Below are 19559 nucleotides of genomic sequence, written 5' to 3' on the forward strand. Positions count from 1 at the left end.
CTGCTCTCTCTGCCCTCCTCTCTCTGCCCCTCCTCTCTCGTCCCCTCCTCTCTCTGCCCTCCTCTCTCTCAGCCCCTCCTCTCTCTGCCCTCCTCTCTCTCAGCCCCTCCTCTCTCTGCCCTCCTCTCTCTGCCCCTGCTCTCTCTGCCCCTCCTCTCTCCCCCCTCCTCTCTCTGCCCTCCTCTCTCTCCCCCTCCTCTCTCTGCCCTCCTCTCTCTGCCCTCCTCTCTCTGCCCTCTCTCTCTCTGCCCTCCTCTCTCTGCCCCTCCCCTCTCTCCCCTCCTCTCTCTGCCCTCCTCTCTCTCAGCCCCTCCTCTCTCTGCCCTCCTCTCTCTGCCCCTGCTCTCTCTGCCCTCCTCTCTCTCTGCCCTCCTCTCTCGTCCCCTCCTCTCTCTGCCCTCCTCTCTCTCTGCCCCTCCTCTCTCGTCCCCTCCTCTCTCTGCCCTCCTCTCTCTGCCCCTGTTCTCTCTGCCCTCCTCTCTCTCCAGTGGCGCAACTACACATTATTCAGGTGGATGCGAAAACATAGATCGGCGCCCCCCACCCCCAGAAGGAAGGAACGTCAGGGTGAAGGAGCGACGCTCACTGAGCACCCCCCACCCCCGGAGGCGACGATACGTGAAGGGTAAAACTCGCTACATTTACCTCGTTATGTGCGCGAGGTGAAGGAGCGTAAGGCGCGCAAAAGTGTACGGGAAAACATCATCGGCGCGCCGCCCCCTCCAGACGGGGTTTTGGCGCCCCCTCTGGTGCTGCGCCCCTATGCGTTGCATACCCTGCATACCCACTTTTTGCGCCTCTGTCTCTCTCCCCTCCTCTCTCTCTCTGCAGCAGACGGCCCAGCAGCAGGAAGTAGGCGGCTCAGTGAGCCGTTCTCAGCTTCAGCCAAACATCGTCAGGTCACTGAGAAGAACAATGGAAGGAACATCTCACTGTCTGATCTGTAAGTAAAGTTTTAGTCTCTTTCTGCTGGATCAGCATTTCTCTCTGTCTGAGACACTGGAGACATTTTACTGGATGGGATTTAATAGGATCTGGTGATAGAATTACTGTGGGGCTGGAGGTTTCTGTGGATGAAATGAATCTAGCTGCTAATAAAATGCCAGGAAATGTTTGTTGTGAATCAGCGCTACATAAATAACGGAACAGCTCAGTCAATGTAACCTTTATTAACAACATCTTAAAATAAAAACAAAGCTAACAAAAATTAAGTCTGACTTACATAACTTCAGAGTACATTCCCAGATAGCACACGATGTTAAATCAACGTTGAAAAATAGTTAGAATCATTGATTTTTGGTTGAAGTCGACACTGACGGTGGATCAACCATCAAACAATCAAACCGTTGAAACTGTGTCATTGAATCGATGTTGTTTTGTGGTTGAAATCTGATGACTGAAATGCCGAGGTCTGATTAATGGTTGATTTTTGGTTGAAGTCGACAAATGACGGTGGATCAACTATAAAACACTCTAAAAAGAAAATAGTTGAACCAACTTAATTGAATTGCTTCTGTAGGTAACAAGCAATTCAATTAAGTTTATTCAACTGAATTTATTAAATTTATCCAACCTAATTTATTAAGTTTAACCAATTCAATATATTATAATCATCCAACTCAATTTGTTAATTTATTTTTAACAAATGTATTAAGTATGTTTAAGATAACAGATTTAAGTCAGTCTTAGTCAAATCATTTAGTTTACTTCAAAAATGATAAATATACTTAAATAGCACTTTTCCAGTCATTTTGACCACTGAAAGCGCTTTACACTACAGTCACGTTCACACATTTATTTAATGCACAGATCAGTTGGGGTTAAGTGCCACATTGACATGTGGCAGCTGGAATTGAACCGTCAACCTACTTAATTATTTCAAGTAAAGTCAAAGTGAAAAGTTCCTTTAGGTTAAGATTTGAAAGTTTTGAGTTAAATAAACACAAAAAGGTAAGTTGTCATAGCAAAAGCAAAAGAATTAAGTGAAATTAATGTAAATAAGTCCATAAGATGAACTGCATCGAATCCAGTGTGTTTCAGCTCTGGTCCTCCAAGCCCTGCAAGTTTTAGGCATTTCCCTAATTCAGCACACATGATTTTAATTGATGTCTGATTAACGGGGTTTTGCTGAAGTGAAAACACACAGGTCAGTTTGCCTTGAGGACAAGGTTTGGGGAAGAACTCGTGATCTAAATGTTCAATCAATGGAAATTATTACTAAGTGGGGGTTAATCATGTTTCAAATTACGCACTACATGTTGAGAACATTGGGTTGTGATTCCTTTATGTACATTTTCTTACTTGTCTGTAAATATTATTACTGACTGTGCATAATGTGTTGACACAAAAACATCTACAAGTCTCTACTAGGAGTTGTACAGTCCGACTCCCCCTTTTTACACCAGTGGTTTGTCCCAACCAAACAGCCACTTTGCTGCTGGTTTGTTTGCAACTGGCTTCTGAATTGAATTCTCCTCTGAGCAGTTTTATGGTAAGTTTTTCAATATTACTTTGATCTTAAATGTGTTTATTGAAAAATAAGGGCATTGTTTTGTGCCCATAGTAATCCTGGTTATTTTGGGGCAAAACAGATATTTTTAATAATTGAGGTCATGTCTCATTTTGTATTATTTTCATCCTGCCCACTGCTCCAGGCCTAAGTATGAAATCCTGTGAGATTTTGTGAGATTTGAGTTTTTAAAATAGGGCGGGGCCTATTGTTTGGTCTAGGAGAGCATGTGGTGGACAAGGAAGTGTAAGGCTGGCTGCTCCAGGTGGGCTTTAAATTGTTGTGATGGTAATCACTTGTTTTTCATTTTTTATTATGATGTGCTTAGGGACGTGCTTAGATGTGTCTCTGTTCCAGAACAACTGAGTTAGATGATTGCATGACCGTCTGCAGCCATCAAGAAGTGCAGAAGGTTGTTAATCATCCACAGATTAAATCCAGGTGAGGCAGAAAGGAAACACTTAAAACATGTAAGGCACTAAACCTGATAATGACTGATTCAGTCTGTTGATTCTTGGATTGGTAACTGGTTAAACTGAACTGGTCTATTATTACTGGTGTGGGATCTAAATCAGCATGTGGACATTTTGTCATGAATTTAATAAACTTATTTGGAAATATTTGTAGTTGATTGAAGATTAAACCAGCTATTTGATGGAAGTTTATTATGTATAAGTTATATTTTTTCCAACTACAGTATAAATCACCTTTTGCTCTATTTATTTATCTCTCTGGTGTGTTAAATAAACCCTGATCCTCCCTGAGTTTTATCTTTAGGTTTTCTGATAAACAGCCTTTATTTTAAATATTGATTCCCTCATTTTAACATGAGTGCAGCATCATAAATCCTACACTAGACTGCAGCTTCAGGTAAATGTAGTTGTAAACATTAAGATAAATATTAATGAAAGATTAAGATGTATATTAACAGTGAGTGTACCTGGGGAACTATATGGTTTGTATTTGTTCTCAGACCTGTAACCAGTACACTGTTTAATATTTCAATGTCTTTCAGAACTTTTCAAATGTTTATCATCTTTCTAACAGGCACCTTCCTGACTTTTATTTTTGTGTTTTTCAGCCGTTGCTCTGCACTTTGACCAAAAGCTGACTCTTGAGGACTGCAGTAAAACTGTCAAGTGGCTTCATTACGCGCCAGAATGAGAGGAAAACATCACAAGGAATCAAAGTGACGCCAACCAGAGTGAAACTGGGGTTACCACAACTTGTACTGTTTCCCTGGTTCATACAGTACAAAGCTTAACCTCATGGACTCTGTTCTTCTGTGGACCATAGACTGTTATTCTGACAGTCAAAAAGGAATCAAATATGTTTAAAGATCTGTCCCTCTTTTCTTAAATAAAATGTTATATCAAACCTGTGTTGTCATTTTTAATCTTTTGTACACAGTTTACCCATGATCTGCCAATAATATAGTGTTTAACACCAGTGAAGAAACTTTTAGTGGTATATTATGTAGACCTATCAGACCTAAAAATGTACATAAATCTTTAGCTTTCATTCAATATGAAATCAACCCAAATATGCATGTAGATCCACATTCAGATGAAGGTTGAATCAACATTGATATGTCAGTTATGGTTGAAACCCTAACGTTGGTTCAACATTCAAGTCACCGACCACTTTCAATGTTTCAATGTCAGCGTTCAACATTGATTCAATGTTTCAATCATTCTGTGCTATCTGGGTTGTGTTCATGTTCAGCTTTAGTTTATAATATATTTTTTATTTTTCTCTAGTTCTGATCTTCTTGCTGAGCTGCTCAACAGATGAAGGTTGGTGAACTTCTGTTACATTAAAATGATTTTAAATATTCAAAGATGAGCTTTGGATTAAATGTCACATCTGAGAAATTATTTTAAAAATGATTTTGATAATTATTGAATATGATGCTTTTTAGTTTTATTAATAACTGAAATCATGATAATTGAATCTCTTCAGTCTCTCCAGCTGCTCTGACTGTGAGTCCCAGCAGATCTCAGTTCTTCAGAGGAGAATCAGTGACTCTGACCTGTGAGGATGGATGGACTGTGAGGAGAAACACAACCTTAGAGACCAGGACTCAGTGTGGAGATGGATTTGGGAGATCAGCTGGTTCTACCTGTGAAGTCACCATGTTCCCATTAGACTCTGGTGTGTACTGGTGTGAGTCCACATCTGGATCCTCCCCCAGCAGCAGCAGCAGCATCCAGCTCTCTGTCTCTGGTAAGATCAGACTGTGGAGTTAGTGTTGCTGTGTGGAAATGGATGAAATGCTGTAGTTTGTCTCTGTGTTGAGGTGGATCAGTGATCCTGCAGAGTCCTGTCCTCCCTGTGATGGAGGGAGATGACGTCACTCTGAGCTGCAGAGCAAAGAGTCCAGCCCACAACCTCCCAGCTGCTTTCTATAAAGATAAAGTCGTCATTGGTCATGGAGCATCGGGAAACTTTACTCTTAAAACAGTGAAGAGATCTGATGAAGGCTTTTATAAATGCAGCATCAGCGATCAGGGAGAGTCTCCATCCAGCAGGATCTCTGTGGAAGGTCAGAGGATTGGAAAATTTTGGTTGTCTAAAGAAATTGTTTGGCAATTATTGAATAAATAAAACTTTATTTTAGAGAAACTATCAACTGCTTCTGGTCCTTCACCTCCATCATCATCTTCACCTCCATCATCATCTTCACCTTCCTCCCAGTCTCATCTCTTCATGCTCCTGACTCCACCATATGTGATTTTTGGGTTTTACTCCCTGATTCTGGTTCTGCTGATTCAACTGTTGAGAAAATCTGAAGGTGAGACAAACCTTTGTTCCTCCATCCAGTTTTATCTAAAATCAATCATTACAGTTAATTTTATCCATTTATTTCTATTTTTTATAACTAAAGACGTTAAAAGAGAACGTTACTTAAGGCTACAACAGACTTCATGCAACGTTCTGAAATCGGTTCTTACTGACGTGACAAAATGACATCATCTTGTTGTCAGAGAGTCGTCTGCCGAACTCGACACCAGACCCAGTCGAACCATTTCAGAGCTCTGATTGGTCAGAAGTTAGTTGTGCTTCATGCAGAAATGCTCTCAGACAGCAATGTTGATATTTAATATTTCCATGAGGTTTCATGAAAAAGCTAAATCTTAATTTATACTAAAGTCTTTTAATAGAAACTCAGGATGTCGACCACAGAGGGAACATCCAAGGCAGCTCAGGTCGGGTTTCCTCTCCAGAACCGCTGCAGAAATGAGAATCCACACAGATCAGCACTGAAACCCAAACGGGCCGATGTGACGATCTGAGTCACTGCACAGCAAAACAAGGGAGGAAAGAAACTCTGATGATGCTCACTGCAGTTATCAGACCCATATATGATAACAGCTGATATAAAGAGTTCATGGAGTTTAAAGCCTTTTAGCTGCCAGTCTGGTGACGATTCTTATCAGTTTTCCTCTTCAGCTCGTCTGCTTCCACCACCAGGTTGGGTTTCTGCTGCAGACTAGTGAAGATGTGAAAATGATGTGAAAAGATGTGAAAATGTCACATCTTCACCAGAAAAAACAAATCAAATCAAGGTGAAACTGTGTTTATGTTGTTGGATTTGTAGCAGAACTAAAGTTAAAATAGTTGATGAGACTTTATCTGAAGGGATGTGACTTGAATAAGACGAACAGAAGACCTATTGGAAGTGGAGGAGTCTTCATGAATGTTTATGATTGTTGTCATGAAGTGTTGGTCAGTAAATGACACTTCAGTGATGAAGATCTCAGCCTCATGTCTCCACCCGTTCTCGTCTCATTGATCTTGAGGAGTAATTGTTTGAGGCTGTGAGGAAGTATTGAAATATTAAACTCTGCCTGCTCGGTCCTGATCTGATTCAGGAGGAGAACGGCTCACTCACTACTTCCATTCATTTAAAAAAAGTTTTACAACATCAGCTCAGAGGAGCAGAAATGCAGATGGATCATGCTGGAGGATATGTGGGTCGAAACAAGCTGGTCATTTTCACGTGTTATGGAGCTCAGCTGTTTTCTTACTGGGGGATAATCAAGCAAAGTGTGGAGATTGTTATTGGGGCCAATGTTGGTCTAAACTTTGAGACTATGTTCTTGGGCAAACAAACAAAATGTGTAAAGGGATTCCATAAAACATATATGTTTAATGTAATGCTAATTGCTAGTAAAAAAGCAATCATTTGGAAATGGATGACTGACAAAACCCCCAGTAGAAGACTGGATAAACATCATCCAGGACATTCACAAGAGGGACAAATTGACATTTGCATTGAAACTGGAGCAATACAGATTTGGGAAATGTTGGACCCCATGGCAGACTTTGATCTGTGAGGATTTGAGTTTTTCTGTAAGTTTATTTTGGTCCCATCTCATCCCCCTTGATTGTTTCCCAGCTGTGGCTCGTTCCCTGATTATCCTCCCTGTGTATTTAAACCCTCCTGTGTCCTTGTCGTTCTGTCAAAGCTGTCTAGTTTCTCCGTCTGTTCCAGTTGAGCTGCCTTTTGTCCTTCGTATAACCCAGTGGTTCTTAACCTGGTTCGGTCGAACCCCAGGGGTTCGTTGGAGCCTCTGCAGGAGGTAAAGACTCACCTGTGTAAAGTGCAAAAGTGTTGAGTTAAAAAAAACCTGCTAACTTGCTGCTGTTCATCAAGTCCTGCTAAATAAAACATTTAGATTTAATGTGGCGTGTTAACAGCTGTTGTATTTGTTGGCTTTATTGTTCAATAAACTGTAAAAGATCACAAAGACAAAACGTTTCCGTTGCAAAGGGGAGAAGCGTGAGGCCAGCTAACCCCACCGAAGGCTTGCAGCCCTTCCATATTTATTTTCTTCAAAGCATAGGCGTGTCGCCATAGTGATAATTCATCAGCACAAAGTACAGGAAATGCATTCCATATATGGTAACTCTTTAAGACGGCTGGTTCTATGCAGGATGTAACAGCTGATCTATTTTTGTAGACGGCTGTAAAGGCGTCTGCACTTTGTCTGGAAACATCTTGAACAAAGAAAAATACGTCTAACAGAATTATGAAAATATAGAAAATATATCGGTAAATAAATGGTAAAAAGTTTCAATATGAACTGAACAATGAATGTTTGTTTCATTTTGCAGTGACCGACCCGGTGGAGATGAATTCTGTTCGTTATCGACAGAAGCAGAACCAGAGGTAAAACTCTCTAAGTTATGAGATTATTTTCTGCTTCTTGCTTTAAATCGTGTGGCAGAAACGACCAACTGTGACCCTTAGAATCAGATGAACTCAGTTCAGTTCTGCATCAAACTGTTTCTTCTATATACATGAATTTCTGCCTTATTTGTGAGGATGATTTCTGGTTTCTCTCCAGGGTGGAGATGATGATTCCTCTGGTGGTGAATCCTGAAGGTTTCTCTCCCCCAACATCAGCTCTTCACCCAGCGAGCCTGAAAGACGATGCTGAGGAATAACTGATGACCTGCAGCTGAGGCTCAGATATGATCCACAGACATCCTGCTGTTCATTGTTTAAAATTTTATAAACTCAGTTTATATGTTTAAAGTGTTGATATTGCACTGAAAAAACAAGTTGATTATTTTTTATGTGGAATATATGTTAGACATAAACAAAGTTTCTTTTTAAGTTCGATATACAAAGTGAAACATTTTTATCTGAAATTTATAAACAAAATGAAAATACACCAAATGTTTGAAGATCTCAGGTGCATAAATGAAAGTTTTCACTTTTAATTGTTTTTGCTGTGTTTTTCTAACCAAACTATATTTTCATGACTTTAATTAGAAAATAAAAATGAAACTAAAACTCCTTTCCGATGTTCAGCTTTGTGTGTTTGTGATCTTTATATTGAATAAACTCAACATGAATTTTGAGTTTATTTTCCTCAGCAGATGATAAACACTGTTAGTCTGAACCGTCATGGCAGATTCTGTTGTAGTGAACCAGCAGAGAGCAAAGGGAGGGTGTGAGCAGCACGTACACGAGGTGATTGGCAGCACTAAGCCCTTAATTCACAGCCAGAGAACTAAAGAGAGACTCTATAGGACGTATTTAAAGGTTCTGGAGCGGTCCAGTCAGTACCCAGACCTGAACCTACCTACAGGAAGCTGATGCTCCATGTTGCCTAGCAACAAAATCCTTACAGGAAGCTGATGCTCCATGTTGCCTAGCAACAAAATCCTTACAGGAAGCTGATGCTCCATGTTGCCTAGCAACAAAATCCTTACAGGAAGCTGATGCTCCACGTTGCCTAGCAACAAAATCCTTACAGGAAGCTGATGCTCCATGTTGCCTAGCAACAAAATCCTTACAGGAAGCTGATGCTCCATGTTGCCTAGCAACAAAATCCTTACAGGAAGCTGATGCTCCATGTTGCCTAGCAACAAAATCCTTACAGGAAGCTGATGCTCCATGTTGCCTAGCAACAAAATCCTTACAGGAAGCTGATGCTCCATGTTGCCTAGCAACAAAATCCTTACAGGAAGCTGATGCTCCACGTTGCCTAGCAACAAAATCCTTACAGGAAGCTGATGCTCCACGTTGCCTAGCAACAAAATCCTTACAGGAAGCTGATGCTCCACGTTGCCTAGCAACAAAATCCTTACAGGAAGCTGATGCTCCATGTTGCCTAGCAACAAAATCCTTACAGGAAGCTGATGCTCCATGTTGCCTAGCAACAAAATCCTTACAGGAAGCTGATGCTCCATGTTGCCTAGCAACAAAATCCTTACAGGAAGCTGATGCTCCATGTTGCCTAGCAACAAAATCCTTACAGGAAGCTGATGCTCCACGTTGCCTAGCAACAAAATCCTTACAGGAAGCTGATGCTCCATGTTGCCTAGCAACAAAATCCTTACAGGAAGCTGATGCCGACTCGTCTTCACTGATGTCACTGAGGGAAGGAGGTTGATGATCCAAACAAACATCGTCTGAACCAACCGGGTCAGACATGCTGAGGACATCTGGGTCACATGCTTCACCTCTGGGTCGCCTCAGCACACACAGCTTGAACATAAAGTTTAGAGAATTATTTTTAACTGCAGAGTTAGTTTTTATAGTTTTTAAATACTTTTAGGCTTTATTGTCCTTTAGGACATGAACAGGAGGGACGACCTGCAGCCAAACCTGAGAATCAAACCCAGAGCAGCGACTGCAGCCTCCAAACACCCTGGATGGTTTTAACACCTTTACACTGATGATGATGATGATGATGATGATGATGTTAGTGGAAAATGACTGACTGGTTTCAGTTCCTCTACAAACAGGAACAAGTTTCTCTAAGAAAAGCAGCAGAACCCTGAGGTCCGTTTCTCAGGAGGTTGAGTTTCAGAACCTGCTGCAGTTCAGTCAGTTTAAAAACATTTAAAAATCTGATCTGATTCCAGGTTTAAAGTCAGAGAACTGAGATATAAACCCGGTTCTGCTCCTCCAGAACCTCAGACGGTTCCATGAACCAGTTTTCTGTTTCTGGTTTCTCTTCTTCTCTGTTTCTTTTAATTTAGTCCTTTTTTTCCTTCATTCTCTCAGAATCTCCATGATTCTAAACTCATGTTATGATCTAAACCTCCTGATCCAGACTAAAATCCACAGAGAATAAATAATCTGCCTCTAATCCAGCTGTGACCCTCTGTGACCTCAGGGTCATCCAGACACTGCAGCTCCAGGACCAACAGCGCCCCCTGGTGGCAGCGGCTCAGGTTTCATCCAGAGGCTGCTGCTGCTTCATCATCATCATCATCATCATCATCATCATCATCATCATCATCATCATCATCATCATTGAACAGAGTGAGAACCTAAACTAATATCCCGTATTGATTAAATGTTAATAGAAAAAGTGAGTAAAATATTAAGGAGATAATAAACAAAGTTTGTCACATTGGAACATAATAATCAATAATCTGTTCATATAAAGTTCATAAAAAGGTTAAAATTCAGTCCAACATTAAACAACCTGAGCTGGTTTTGCTCTGAGCGTCAGGCTCAGATTTTATCCTTAATGTTCAGTAAATTATTCCTAATTCAGTTTTTTCCTTATTATTTACAATTTATTCTATAAACAAGGTTTCAAAATGAGATGAAATGATCAGTAAATTCTGAGTTTTCCTCAGTTTAGAGACTCGAAGCTGAAAATCATCAGATTTAAATTACAAACCAAACCAGTTCAAGCAAATTAGATAATTATATGATTTATTCATCCATCCATTTTCTTACACCTGGTCCCTCAGTGGGTCAGGAGGAGCTGCTGCCTCTCCAGCTAACGTACCGGGCGAGAGGCGGGGTCACCTGGACAGGTCGCCTGGACACCTGGACAGGTTGCCTGGACACCTGGACAGGTCACCTGGACAGGTCACCTGGACAGGTCACCTGGACAGGTCACCTGGACAGGTCACCTGGACAGGTCACCTGGACAGGTCACCTGGACAGGTCACCTGGACAGGTCACCTGGACGGGTCACCTGGACAGGTCACCAGTCTGTCGCAGATGATTTATTCTTAACTGTGAAAACTGAATCAATATTTTCTATAAATGTTTCACAGTAAAATGCTCAGGAAAGAAAAATCTGAAATTATTACTAATGTTATACAAAAGTTTAGATTTTATGAATATAAACACTTCTGACCATCATCCTGACAGAGAAATAAAATATTTACATCTTATGGATCATAAACAGCTTCAAAGTGCAAAAATGAGAAACAGGAGGAAAAATAAATTAATAGAAAAAACCTGTAAATTTTAAGAACGGAGATTTTGAAAAGTTCCTGTTGCCATGACGACTTCTGCTGCTCATGTAGTTTATAATGTAGTTCATGAATTACCTGATCGAGGCCTTCTGAGACGTTTTAAATGTTCTTAAAATCCAGCATGTCTGCAGCTGCACATATTTATGACAATATTTAAATGTTTTCTTCTAAATGCATCAAATTATTTTGAAATGTTTCAGTTTTTCTGCTGGAAATTTTCTTTCCTGTGATCTAATCATTGTTTCCTTTGACCCACAGTGACCCCAGGGTCGTGACCTTCTGCCATCTGTGACTGAAGGCCGTCAGAAACTAAAACCTCTGAAGGTTTTTTGAGGATCCTCAGTTTGGGGTCGTCGTTTCGCTCTGGATCTGCTATTGAAACGTTTTATTGTCAAATTAAACTATTTTTCTAATTAGTTTCAGGATTTAAGTTGTTTGGTTTCCTGCAGCATTTATTTGTTTTTATATTTAAGCTTCATTTCACCAGGTGATTCGGCTGAGAACAAACTGTCACTTTAACAGGTGAGTTTCACTCAGATCACTGCAGGTGAGTTTCAGGTCGTTTCTTCTTCCAGAGATATAAAGAAATAAAAGCAGCAACAAGCAGAGAGATGAAGGAGAGAGAAACGACGAGTCCAGGAACTGATCTGCTCTGGTTCTTCTTCTCTCCATCCTGGTTGCCAGATCTCTGGCTCTGCTGAACAAACTGAACTGGAAAACAGAAGCAGGAGAGGACATGGGTTGCCAGGTTGGCTGGAAAACCCCCAGCTGGGGCTCCATCCTCCTACAGGATGAATCTGTTGCCTCAGTCAGAAATCATATTTTATCTTAGGAAACTTTTCTGGATAAAACATTAATAAATATGGTTTGATGTCCAGGATCATTAAATACGACGACTGATTCTCACTATTTACTGTTAGCAACAACATGCTAACATTAATATCATATTAATGTCTAATGATCTGCTTCTAGTTCAGCTTCTGACCTGCTGAATGATCTGGAGTCACCAGGAATAAAGACATATTTATATAGAAACAAGTCAGAAATAAATGCCACATATTAATTTGAAGTTTGATAAATATGATTAAATCTGAACTATTTAACTCCAGACCTCTTGATGCTTCAGCTCGCTGTCCCTCCCCAACATGGCTGCCTCCATATTTGGTCCCTTCAGCTTCACTTCCTGCAGATGAGAAGCAAACAGGTGAGTTTTAGACATAAATGGATTTTTCTCCTGGATAAATGAACTAAAAATCCAGACAGGTTGCTTAGCAACAGCTGAGCAGAAAGAACTGAATCATCACAGTAAATCGTTCATGTCGTAACATTTTCATGGATTTCTTGTTAATTATGTGCGTTTGAGTGTGATGGGAATCCTTCATTTCTAATTTCCTGTTTTTTAAATGTCCAACCAAGGAGAAAACAACAACTGATTGTTTCAATCATGTATCTGACATGTTATATGATGAGTGAATCCAAATGCAGCAGGCGTGGAGTTTCAGTGATTTTAATAAAAAGGTAAAGAAATTCACAGAAAATGCAAAACCATGAAATCCAGGAGGGGAAGACAGGGAACAGACGGGAAAGATGAGAGGATCCGGCGAGGAGGGGGTGAGAAAGAAGTGCTTAAAGCCTGAGAGGAGGAAGAACTAAGAGAGAGCAGCAAACATGAAGTCAGAACCACCAACAATAATGCAGGAAATCCAATAAGAAAAATCAAAACATTCTGTGTGATTGAATTTAGCTTTAGTGAAGTTTAGAGTCATACAATCTATAACTGGAGAGTAGTAGGAGAAATCATCAGAGAGAAACTCAGGATTACTTAAACCAGAGAGAAACTCAGGATTAAACCAGAGAGACTAAATATCTGCTCTGACTAAATATCTGGTCTATTTATTTCTCAGAGATCGATTCAGCTGCAGTTTACTCAACTGTGAGGCGACAAGACAAGACGGGAGAAACATTCATCAGACATACAGACATGACAGGTACATGTGGAGCTGAAACTCAGGAACTCAGGGCTGATTGATCAGGTTTATTTTATCGGGTTTATCGGTGCGGCTCCACTGCTTCGTGATTCGATGTAAAAGCTGATCTCTCTGCGTCTCCTCAGCTCTGGCTGTCATCCTGGATCTGCCTTTACGATGCAAATACCTGGATTACAGCTGATCTACAGGAAGGAGCTGAGAGATTCAGATCAGCAGCAGCAGAGGAACGACTGCTGGGAGGATGAGGATGAAGATGTTTTCTTTCTTACAGTGAAGAAGAGGAGGATGAGGAAGAAGAGTTCACATCAAACATTTTATTTATAACACACTTTACATGTAAATCTCAAAGTGCTACAAAATGACAATAAAAGCTTTAACCCAAGTATTTGGACAACCTGTGACTTTACAAGTTCTCTTATAAATCATGGAGGGTCTGAAATGTTTATCTATTAAATATCTATATCTATTAAAACGCTCCATTTGGTAAATTATCAGTGTTTGGCAAAGAGTTTCTATTGGTCAGCTGGCTGATGACACAACCATCGTCTTAAATGACCTGAATGAAATTCCCAAAATTCTCATTTTGAAACATTTTCAAAGGCTTCAGGTCTTAAATTAAATTTAAACAAATGTGAAATTTAGCCTCTAGAAGACTGACCTTTATCTACTGCTTTTGATATTCCTGCAAAATAAAATGTCAAATATCTTGGTGAATATTAATAAAAGTAAATCTGAATATTTGGGAGAAACTTCAAAAATGTAAAACTCATTTAAATAAATGGACACACAGAGATTTATCTAATATTTCTGACCAGATTTATCTGTCCTGCATGGACATGATCAATACCAGCAATCAAATCTATCAATAGGATGAATTTTGACTTCATATGGAAACAGAAAACTGTGTAAAGGTCATTTAACCAAACAGCCTGAAGATGGACGACTGCAGCTGTTGGATCTGACAGCATGAAAATAAACTGGCTTTTTAACAAATCAAATGATTCATGGTTCCATATTCCAGGTGAAATATTCTCTAATTTTTGTTTGTTTTCTTCTTAGACGTGACTTTGATGTTAAAAAACTGCCTGTTAAACTTTCCTTCTTTCAGCAGCACGTTTTATTATACTGGATATTAATCAATAATCTATTAATCTATTTATTAATCTATAACTACAGCCCACACAATACTCCTTAAGAAACTGCCGTTACATAAAAATGAATAATAAATCAATGTTTGCACAGAGCTGGCTACAAGCTGTTTGGTCTGTGATATTAAATAATGGAGGTTTTATGTCTTTTGAAGACTTCAGTGTTAAATATAACCTGCAAAATAATAAAAGTCAATTTTAAAGAATGATTAGAGATTTTCAACCAAATATTTTACGTTCAGCTAAATGTTTTTATAAGATCCCAGATTACAGAACCTGATCTACCTGGACTTAATGGGCCCAGAGCCACAGGTAATAAACTAAAGAACTCTAAAATTAGGGCATATTTCATCAGTACTTTGCTTCCTTTTTATCAAATCCACATTTTATATCACATTTATTCTCAAAGGTTCAAAGGGAAAAAGATTAGAACAAATTATTTCAGTCTTCCCGTTAAAAGGAGTCCAGTTCCCTCTCAGGAATCCTTAGTTTGCTGTTGATGATAAAACTAGTTTACTTTGTGACATTGAATCAACTGAACATCTTTTCCATCAATGTGTGAAAAGCTTCTGGTATAATGTGAACCACTGGCTTTTCCCTGGAACTCCAAGCTGAACTTCATAATAAAGACATTATTTTTAATGCCACTCTCAAATATACAAGAAGGAAAATAATACACATATTCAGAACTCCTGTCAGGGCTGGATCCAACCCAGCCGGGTTCATCGGATCATCGTCGGGTTTTTCACTTTTATTCTTCAGCTCAACAAACTGCTGCTTTAGGTTTGTTCTGTATTTTTCACCTTCTTCCTTGAAAAGCTGTAAAATGTTTGATTCTAGTTCTTTTTGCTCGTCTTTTCTTCCCTTTGTTTTCTGCAATCCGAGTTTCCATCTGTTCACAAAGAGACGAGTCAAAGCTGCCTTTTTCCAGCCACGCAGATTGAAGTCCGTTTGTTCGTTTGTGCCATTTCTTAGACATTTTTGGAATTTGAGAAGCATATTCTGGGTTTTTGAACCAATAATGACAATCGGTATGTTGCTCATTTTGTTTATTTAGTAGTTGTTGTTGAGAGTTTGTCAGTTTTCTTTTCCACTAGAGGGAGCCTGTGACCTTCCTCCTGAGGGCGGCGCCTGCACACCTGTTCTCCATCTAACCATTTGGAGGCGTATAAGTGGAGGAGGATGCTGACACTTCTCTGCCAGAGTGTTAGCCAGTAACGGTACAGGCTGACCTTGAGCTACGTCTGCCTCGATCTGTTCGCTGATTCTGACCCTTCTTATCTCTGCCTTCACAGGCAGAGATAAGAAGGGTCTCTGCCTTGGTAAGGAGTCCAAGATCCAACCTCATCTTGGACTCCTTACCTTTTGCCTTCACAGGCAGAGACAAGATCTTCTGGTTTTTTGGTTACCATCACGCCCAAATATGTGAAGGAATCATAAGCTATCTTGAATGGTGTGGACCTCAAAAATGTCGGATCAGCCTCTGTAGTAAGCGGCATTACTTCACTTTTGTCCCAATTAACAGAAAAACCCGAGAAGCTGCCGAAATTGTTGATCATCGTCAAGAGAGAAGACAACGATTTCTGTGGGTTGGAGATGAATAAAAGTATATCGTCAGCATACAGCGAAATATGATGCTTACGATTAAACATCTCGATAGGTGATATTAGGGGGTTCTGCCTAATGCTGGCCGCCAGAGGTTCAATAGTGACTGAAAAGAGAAATGGGGAGAGGGGGCAGCCCTGACGTGTACCACGATGGATAGTACAAGGGCATGAAATATTCTGATTAGTAATCACAGAAGTAGTTGGGTTTGAATAAATTATTTCGATCCATTTTGTAAACAAAGGTCCAAAACCAAATTTTTTGAGTACATACATCATATAAGGCCATTCTATTTGATCAAATGCACGTTGTGGAAATAACAATGGATTCATCTGAATGGTTTGAGTAGAATATATTGAAAAGGCGACGCAGATTAAAAAACATATGCCTACCTGGCATAAAGCCAGTCTGATCCGGGTGGATGATTAAACCTATGTATCTCTTGAGTCTATTGGCTAGAATTTTCCCAAGGATTTTCGTTTCTAGAGGTAACAATGAAATTGGGCGATAGGATGAAACAACCTCTGGATCTCGGCCAGGTTTAGGAATGAGTGAAATATTGGCTCTGTTTAAAGTGGGAGGCAGTCTTGACACTTGTGGTTTAACATACGCAGAAGTAGAGGCGATAATCTGGGACTGAATGTTTTGAAGAACTCAACACTAAAGCCGTCAGGACCAGGCGCTTTGTTGTTGGAAAGGGTCAAGATGACAGATTCAATTTCCTGTAAAGTTATACTGGCTTCCAGTGCATCAATCGAATCCGACGGGAGTTTTGGCAAATTCAAATTTTCAAAAAATCTATCCATATTTCCAAAGTCTAGTTCTCCCTTTGACTGATGAACACTAGCATAGAAGTCTGCAAAGCGGTTGTTGATTTGATCCGGGTCTGTGAGTAAGGTCCCATCTTCAAGTTTAATACGATGTATGGCTCTAGAGGCCTGTGGTTGTTTAAGCTGACGGGCTAATAGCTTATGGGGTTTATCACCTAACTCAAAGTGTCTTTGCTTGACCTGTACCAGTAATTTAGAAACATTTCTGGACATAATAGAATTGTATTCATCTATTTCATCCAACCTCATCTTGGACTCCTTACCTTTTGCTGCCTCGAACGAAATTATACATCCCCTTATAACTGCCTTCATTGCTTCCCAGAGCATTGAGTCATCCACATCCCCCTTTCATTAGAACTCAGGTACGACTTCATTTCGTTTGAAATATAGGAGCAAAATGTCTCATCTTTCAACAGAGTGTTATTCAAGCGCCACTTTCCCTTTTTAAAATCTAATTTAAGGCTCAGCAACACAGGAGCATGATCCGATATGTGAATATTGTGGTATTTGCAGCTTGATACTGATCCTAGCAACCTAGAGTCCAACAACAAGTAATCAATCCTAGAATAGGACTTATGTACTGCTGAAAAGTATGAGTAATCCCTCCCGGTAGGATATAGTAGTCTCCAAATGTCAACCAGATTGTAATAGATTTTTAAGGGACTCACTACTCTTGATTGAGCCTGAGGACGTTGTCTATCTAAAACTGGGTCCAGGATTAGGTTTAAGTCCCCACCAATGATTATATTAGAGCCCACCCAGTCCGGCACTACATTAAAAAGATCTTGAAAAAAGATGGGATCATCATCTTTATATATATATTTATTAGTGTCACTGGTGCAGTATTTAGCAGCCCACTTACAATCACGTATCTTCCCCTGTGATCTGAAATTGTCTGCTTATGAATGAACGATATGTGTTTTTTAATCAAAATTGCAACCCCTCTAGTTTTTGTGCTGACATTTGACTGGTAAACATGCGAGGCCCATGAGGGGCCAAGAACTTTAGCAGCCGTTTTCTTAATATGGGTTTCCTGGAGAAAACCAATATCAGCCTTCAATGAACGCAGGTGTGCATAAACTTTACCTCTTTTTAGAGGACTATTTATCCCGCGGACATTCCAGCTAATCAAATTAATCACTATGCTTAGCTGGATCAGTTGTCATCAATTTGTGTGCATTTTAGTAACTGTTGCGTGAAGATAAATATAATATGTCCAGAACACGCCGATGTGCAAGAAACAGCCCCACCCGTAACACGACTAACCTGCTACCAAACATACCTGAACGGAACCCGGAGCTCCGGGTTGTCTATATATATATAAATATATTATATAATATATAATGTGTCTCCATCCCTCCGACTTACAGCTAGAATCCGCCAGGGGGCGCACAAGCAACACAGCCCCCCATCTTTCCATCTAGAGCAGCCGCTCAACCCACACAATGAACGTATCAAAATAGATAAATGACATTTATGAGAGTCCTTAATTTTCTCAAAATGTCAAGCATGACAACATAAGGGTGGTCTGACCACCTGCTTCATTTAGTCCCAGACTGCCAGGCCTCGATCTCCCGGCTCAGGAATTTATCGGCTGGAGTGTCGAACAGTGTTATAGTAACCAGGAACAGCGCAGGGAATCCATAACGAATCCCCGGACCTGCATCGCTCCCTGATAGCTTGGAGCGTTTCTTCATTACAGCTGAGGTCAGATGAACACCGAGCGACCGTCGTACTGCAGAGGACCCTGACAAAGATGGCTCCCGCCTTCCCGTCTTTAGCCTGCGTCAAGCTCCGGTGTGCCCGATCCACCTCAATTGGCCGATCAAAGTTGTCTTCTCCCAGCAGTTTAGTTTGCAGACAAAGTCCGTCGGTCTACCATTCTCCGCTTTCTCTTGTATGCCCACAAGCTAACCCTCCAGCTTAGCTAGCTGCTGAGAGCAGCTAGGCTATCGTATCGCTTCTCCAGATCCGAAATCCGTCTCTCTTGTGACACGACTGCGGCCTCGGTTGATGTCACACGGTCACTAATATCGGAAAGCGCCGCTTTGAGACTGGAAAGTGATCCATTAAGCTCCACAAACCTCATGTCGACCGTGCTGCTAAGTTCGCTTATGGCTGCTAGGACGTCCTCATTGGTGGCGGATGGACCTGGAGAGCACGTGGGGCTCGTGTTAGCATTAGCCGCCTGCTAGCTTGGTCCGGTCGTCCGGGGTATCATCCTCCGAGCCTTTGTCTTTTTTATTACCTTTCGTTGTCCTGTTCATAATGCGATGGCACACTACAAATATGCTGCGCAGAAGTTTAAATGTTATTTAAGGTGAGATAATGGTGGAGTTGAGTCGGAGCTTCCTCAAAACACGTCATTTTGATATATGCCATAATAATATTATAATGTTATATACGCCCCACCGTATAATATTGTTTAAGAAAAACATACGTCACCATCTACACTTCTTAGTAGATATTTACAGAGGGCACTTTACACAAGACCTGAGCACCTGGAAGACATTTGGATTCAAATAAGATTCTGAATTTATACTCAATACTGAGCTCAATAGCAGCTGGAGCTTCGAGCCTCGCCGTCCACACAGCGCCGCTGCCGCGGTGGTGGAACCATTACATTAGCAAAACGAAGCCTGGAGATGGAGCCGGAACAGACATCGGTACCGTTAGTTTAGCATGATTCGACAAGACATGCAAACATTTTCCATACTAACAGAACCCTGAGTCC

At 40.6% G+C, this 19559-nt stretch overlaps 1 protein-coding gene and 2 long non-coding RNA genes across 7 annotated transcripts; 2 read left to right on the plus strand and 1 right to left on the minus strand.

Annotated features, from left to right (window-relative positions):
• The first annotated feature begins 584 nt into the window (after window positions 1–584).
• On the plus strand, window positions 585–11670 carry LOC145548622 (Fc receptor-like protein 5). Of its 4 annotated transcripts, none has more exons than XM_081599382.1 (7): window positions 585–943; window positions 4270–4305; window positions 4472–4735; window positions 4809–5054; window positions 5130–5303; window positions 7631–7685; window positions 11513–11670. In XM_081599382.1, the coding sequence occupies exons 1-7, from the start codon at window positions 763–765 to the stop codon at window positions 11544–11546; spliced, it is 990 nt and encodes a 329-aa protein (XP_081455508.1). In that variant the 5' UTR covers window positions 585–762; the 3' UTR covers window positions 11547–11670. The 4 variants fall into 4 exon arrangements, with proteins under 4 accessions (XP_081455508.1, XP_081455507.1, XP_081455510.1 ...); XM_081599381.1 differs by lacking the exon at window positions 11513–11670 and adding an exon at window positions 7864–8321; XM_081599384.1 differs by lacking the exon at window positions 5130–5303 and having other exon boundaries at window positions 586–943.
• LOC145548632 (uncharacterized) lies at window positions 10869–19226 on the minus strand. Of its 2 annotated transcripts, none has more exons than XR_014084639.1 (3): window positions 18194–19226; window positions 12366–12437; window positions 10869–11965 (listed from the first exon to the last, which is right to left on the minus strand). It is a non-coding gene; the product is annotated as an uncharacterized LOC145548632 (long non-coding RNA). The 2 variants fall into 2 exon arrangements; XR_014084638.1 differs by having other exon boundaries at window positions 18910–19225.
• On the plus strand, window positions 12372–13653 carry LOC145548635 (uncharacterized). Its single transcript, XR_014084642.1, has 3 exons — window positions 12372–12458; window positions 13159–13242; window positions 13368–13653. It is a non-coding gene; the product is annotated as an uncharacterized LOC145548635 (long non-coding RNA).
• Window positions 19227–19559: the final 333 nt, after the last annotated feature.

The sequence above is a fragment of the Poecilia reticulata genome, chromosome 18 (genome assembly GCF_904066995.2).
Source record: "Poecilia reticulata chromosome 18, P_reticulata-male-v2, whole genome shotgun sequence".
Taxonomy (NCBI): domain Eukaryota; kingdom Metazoa; phylum Chordata; class Actinopteri; order Cyprinodontiformes; family Poeciliidae; genus Poecilia; species Poecilia reticulata.

Coding starts and splice junctions, on each gene's coding strand:
- LOC145548622 (XM_081599381.1), top strand. CDS start 763: ATGCGTTGCATACCCTGCATACCCACTTTTTGCGCCTCTGTCTCTCTC. Junction 5,055..5,129: donor CAGCAGGATCTCTGTGGAAG/GTCAGAGGATTG, acceptor ACTTTATTTTAG/AGAAACTATCAACTGCTTCT. Junction 5,304..7,630: donor ACTGTTGAGAAAATCTGAAG/GTGAGACAAACC, acceptor TTCATTTTGCAG/TGACCGACCCGGTGGAGATG.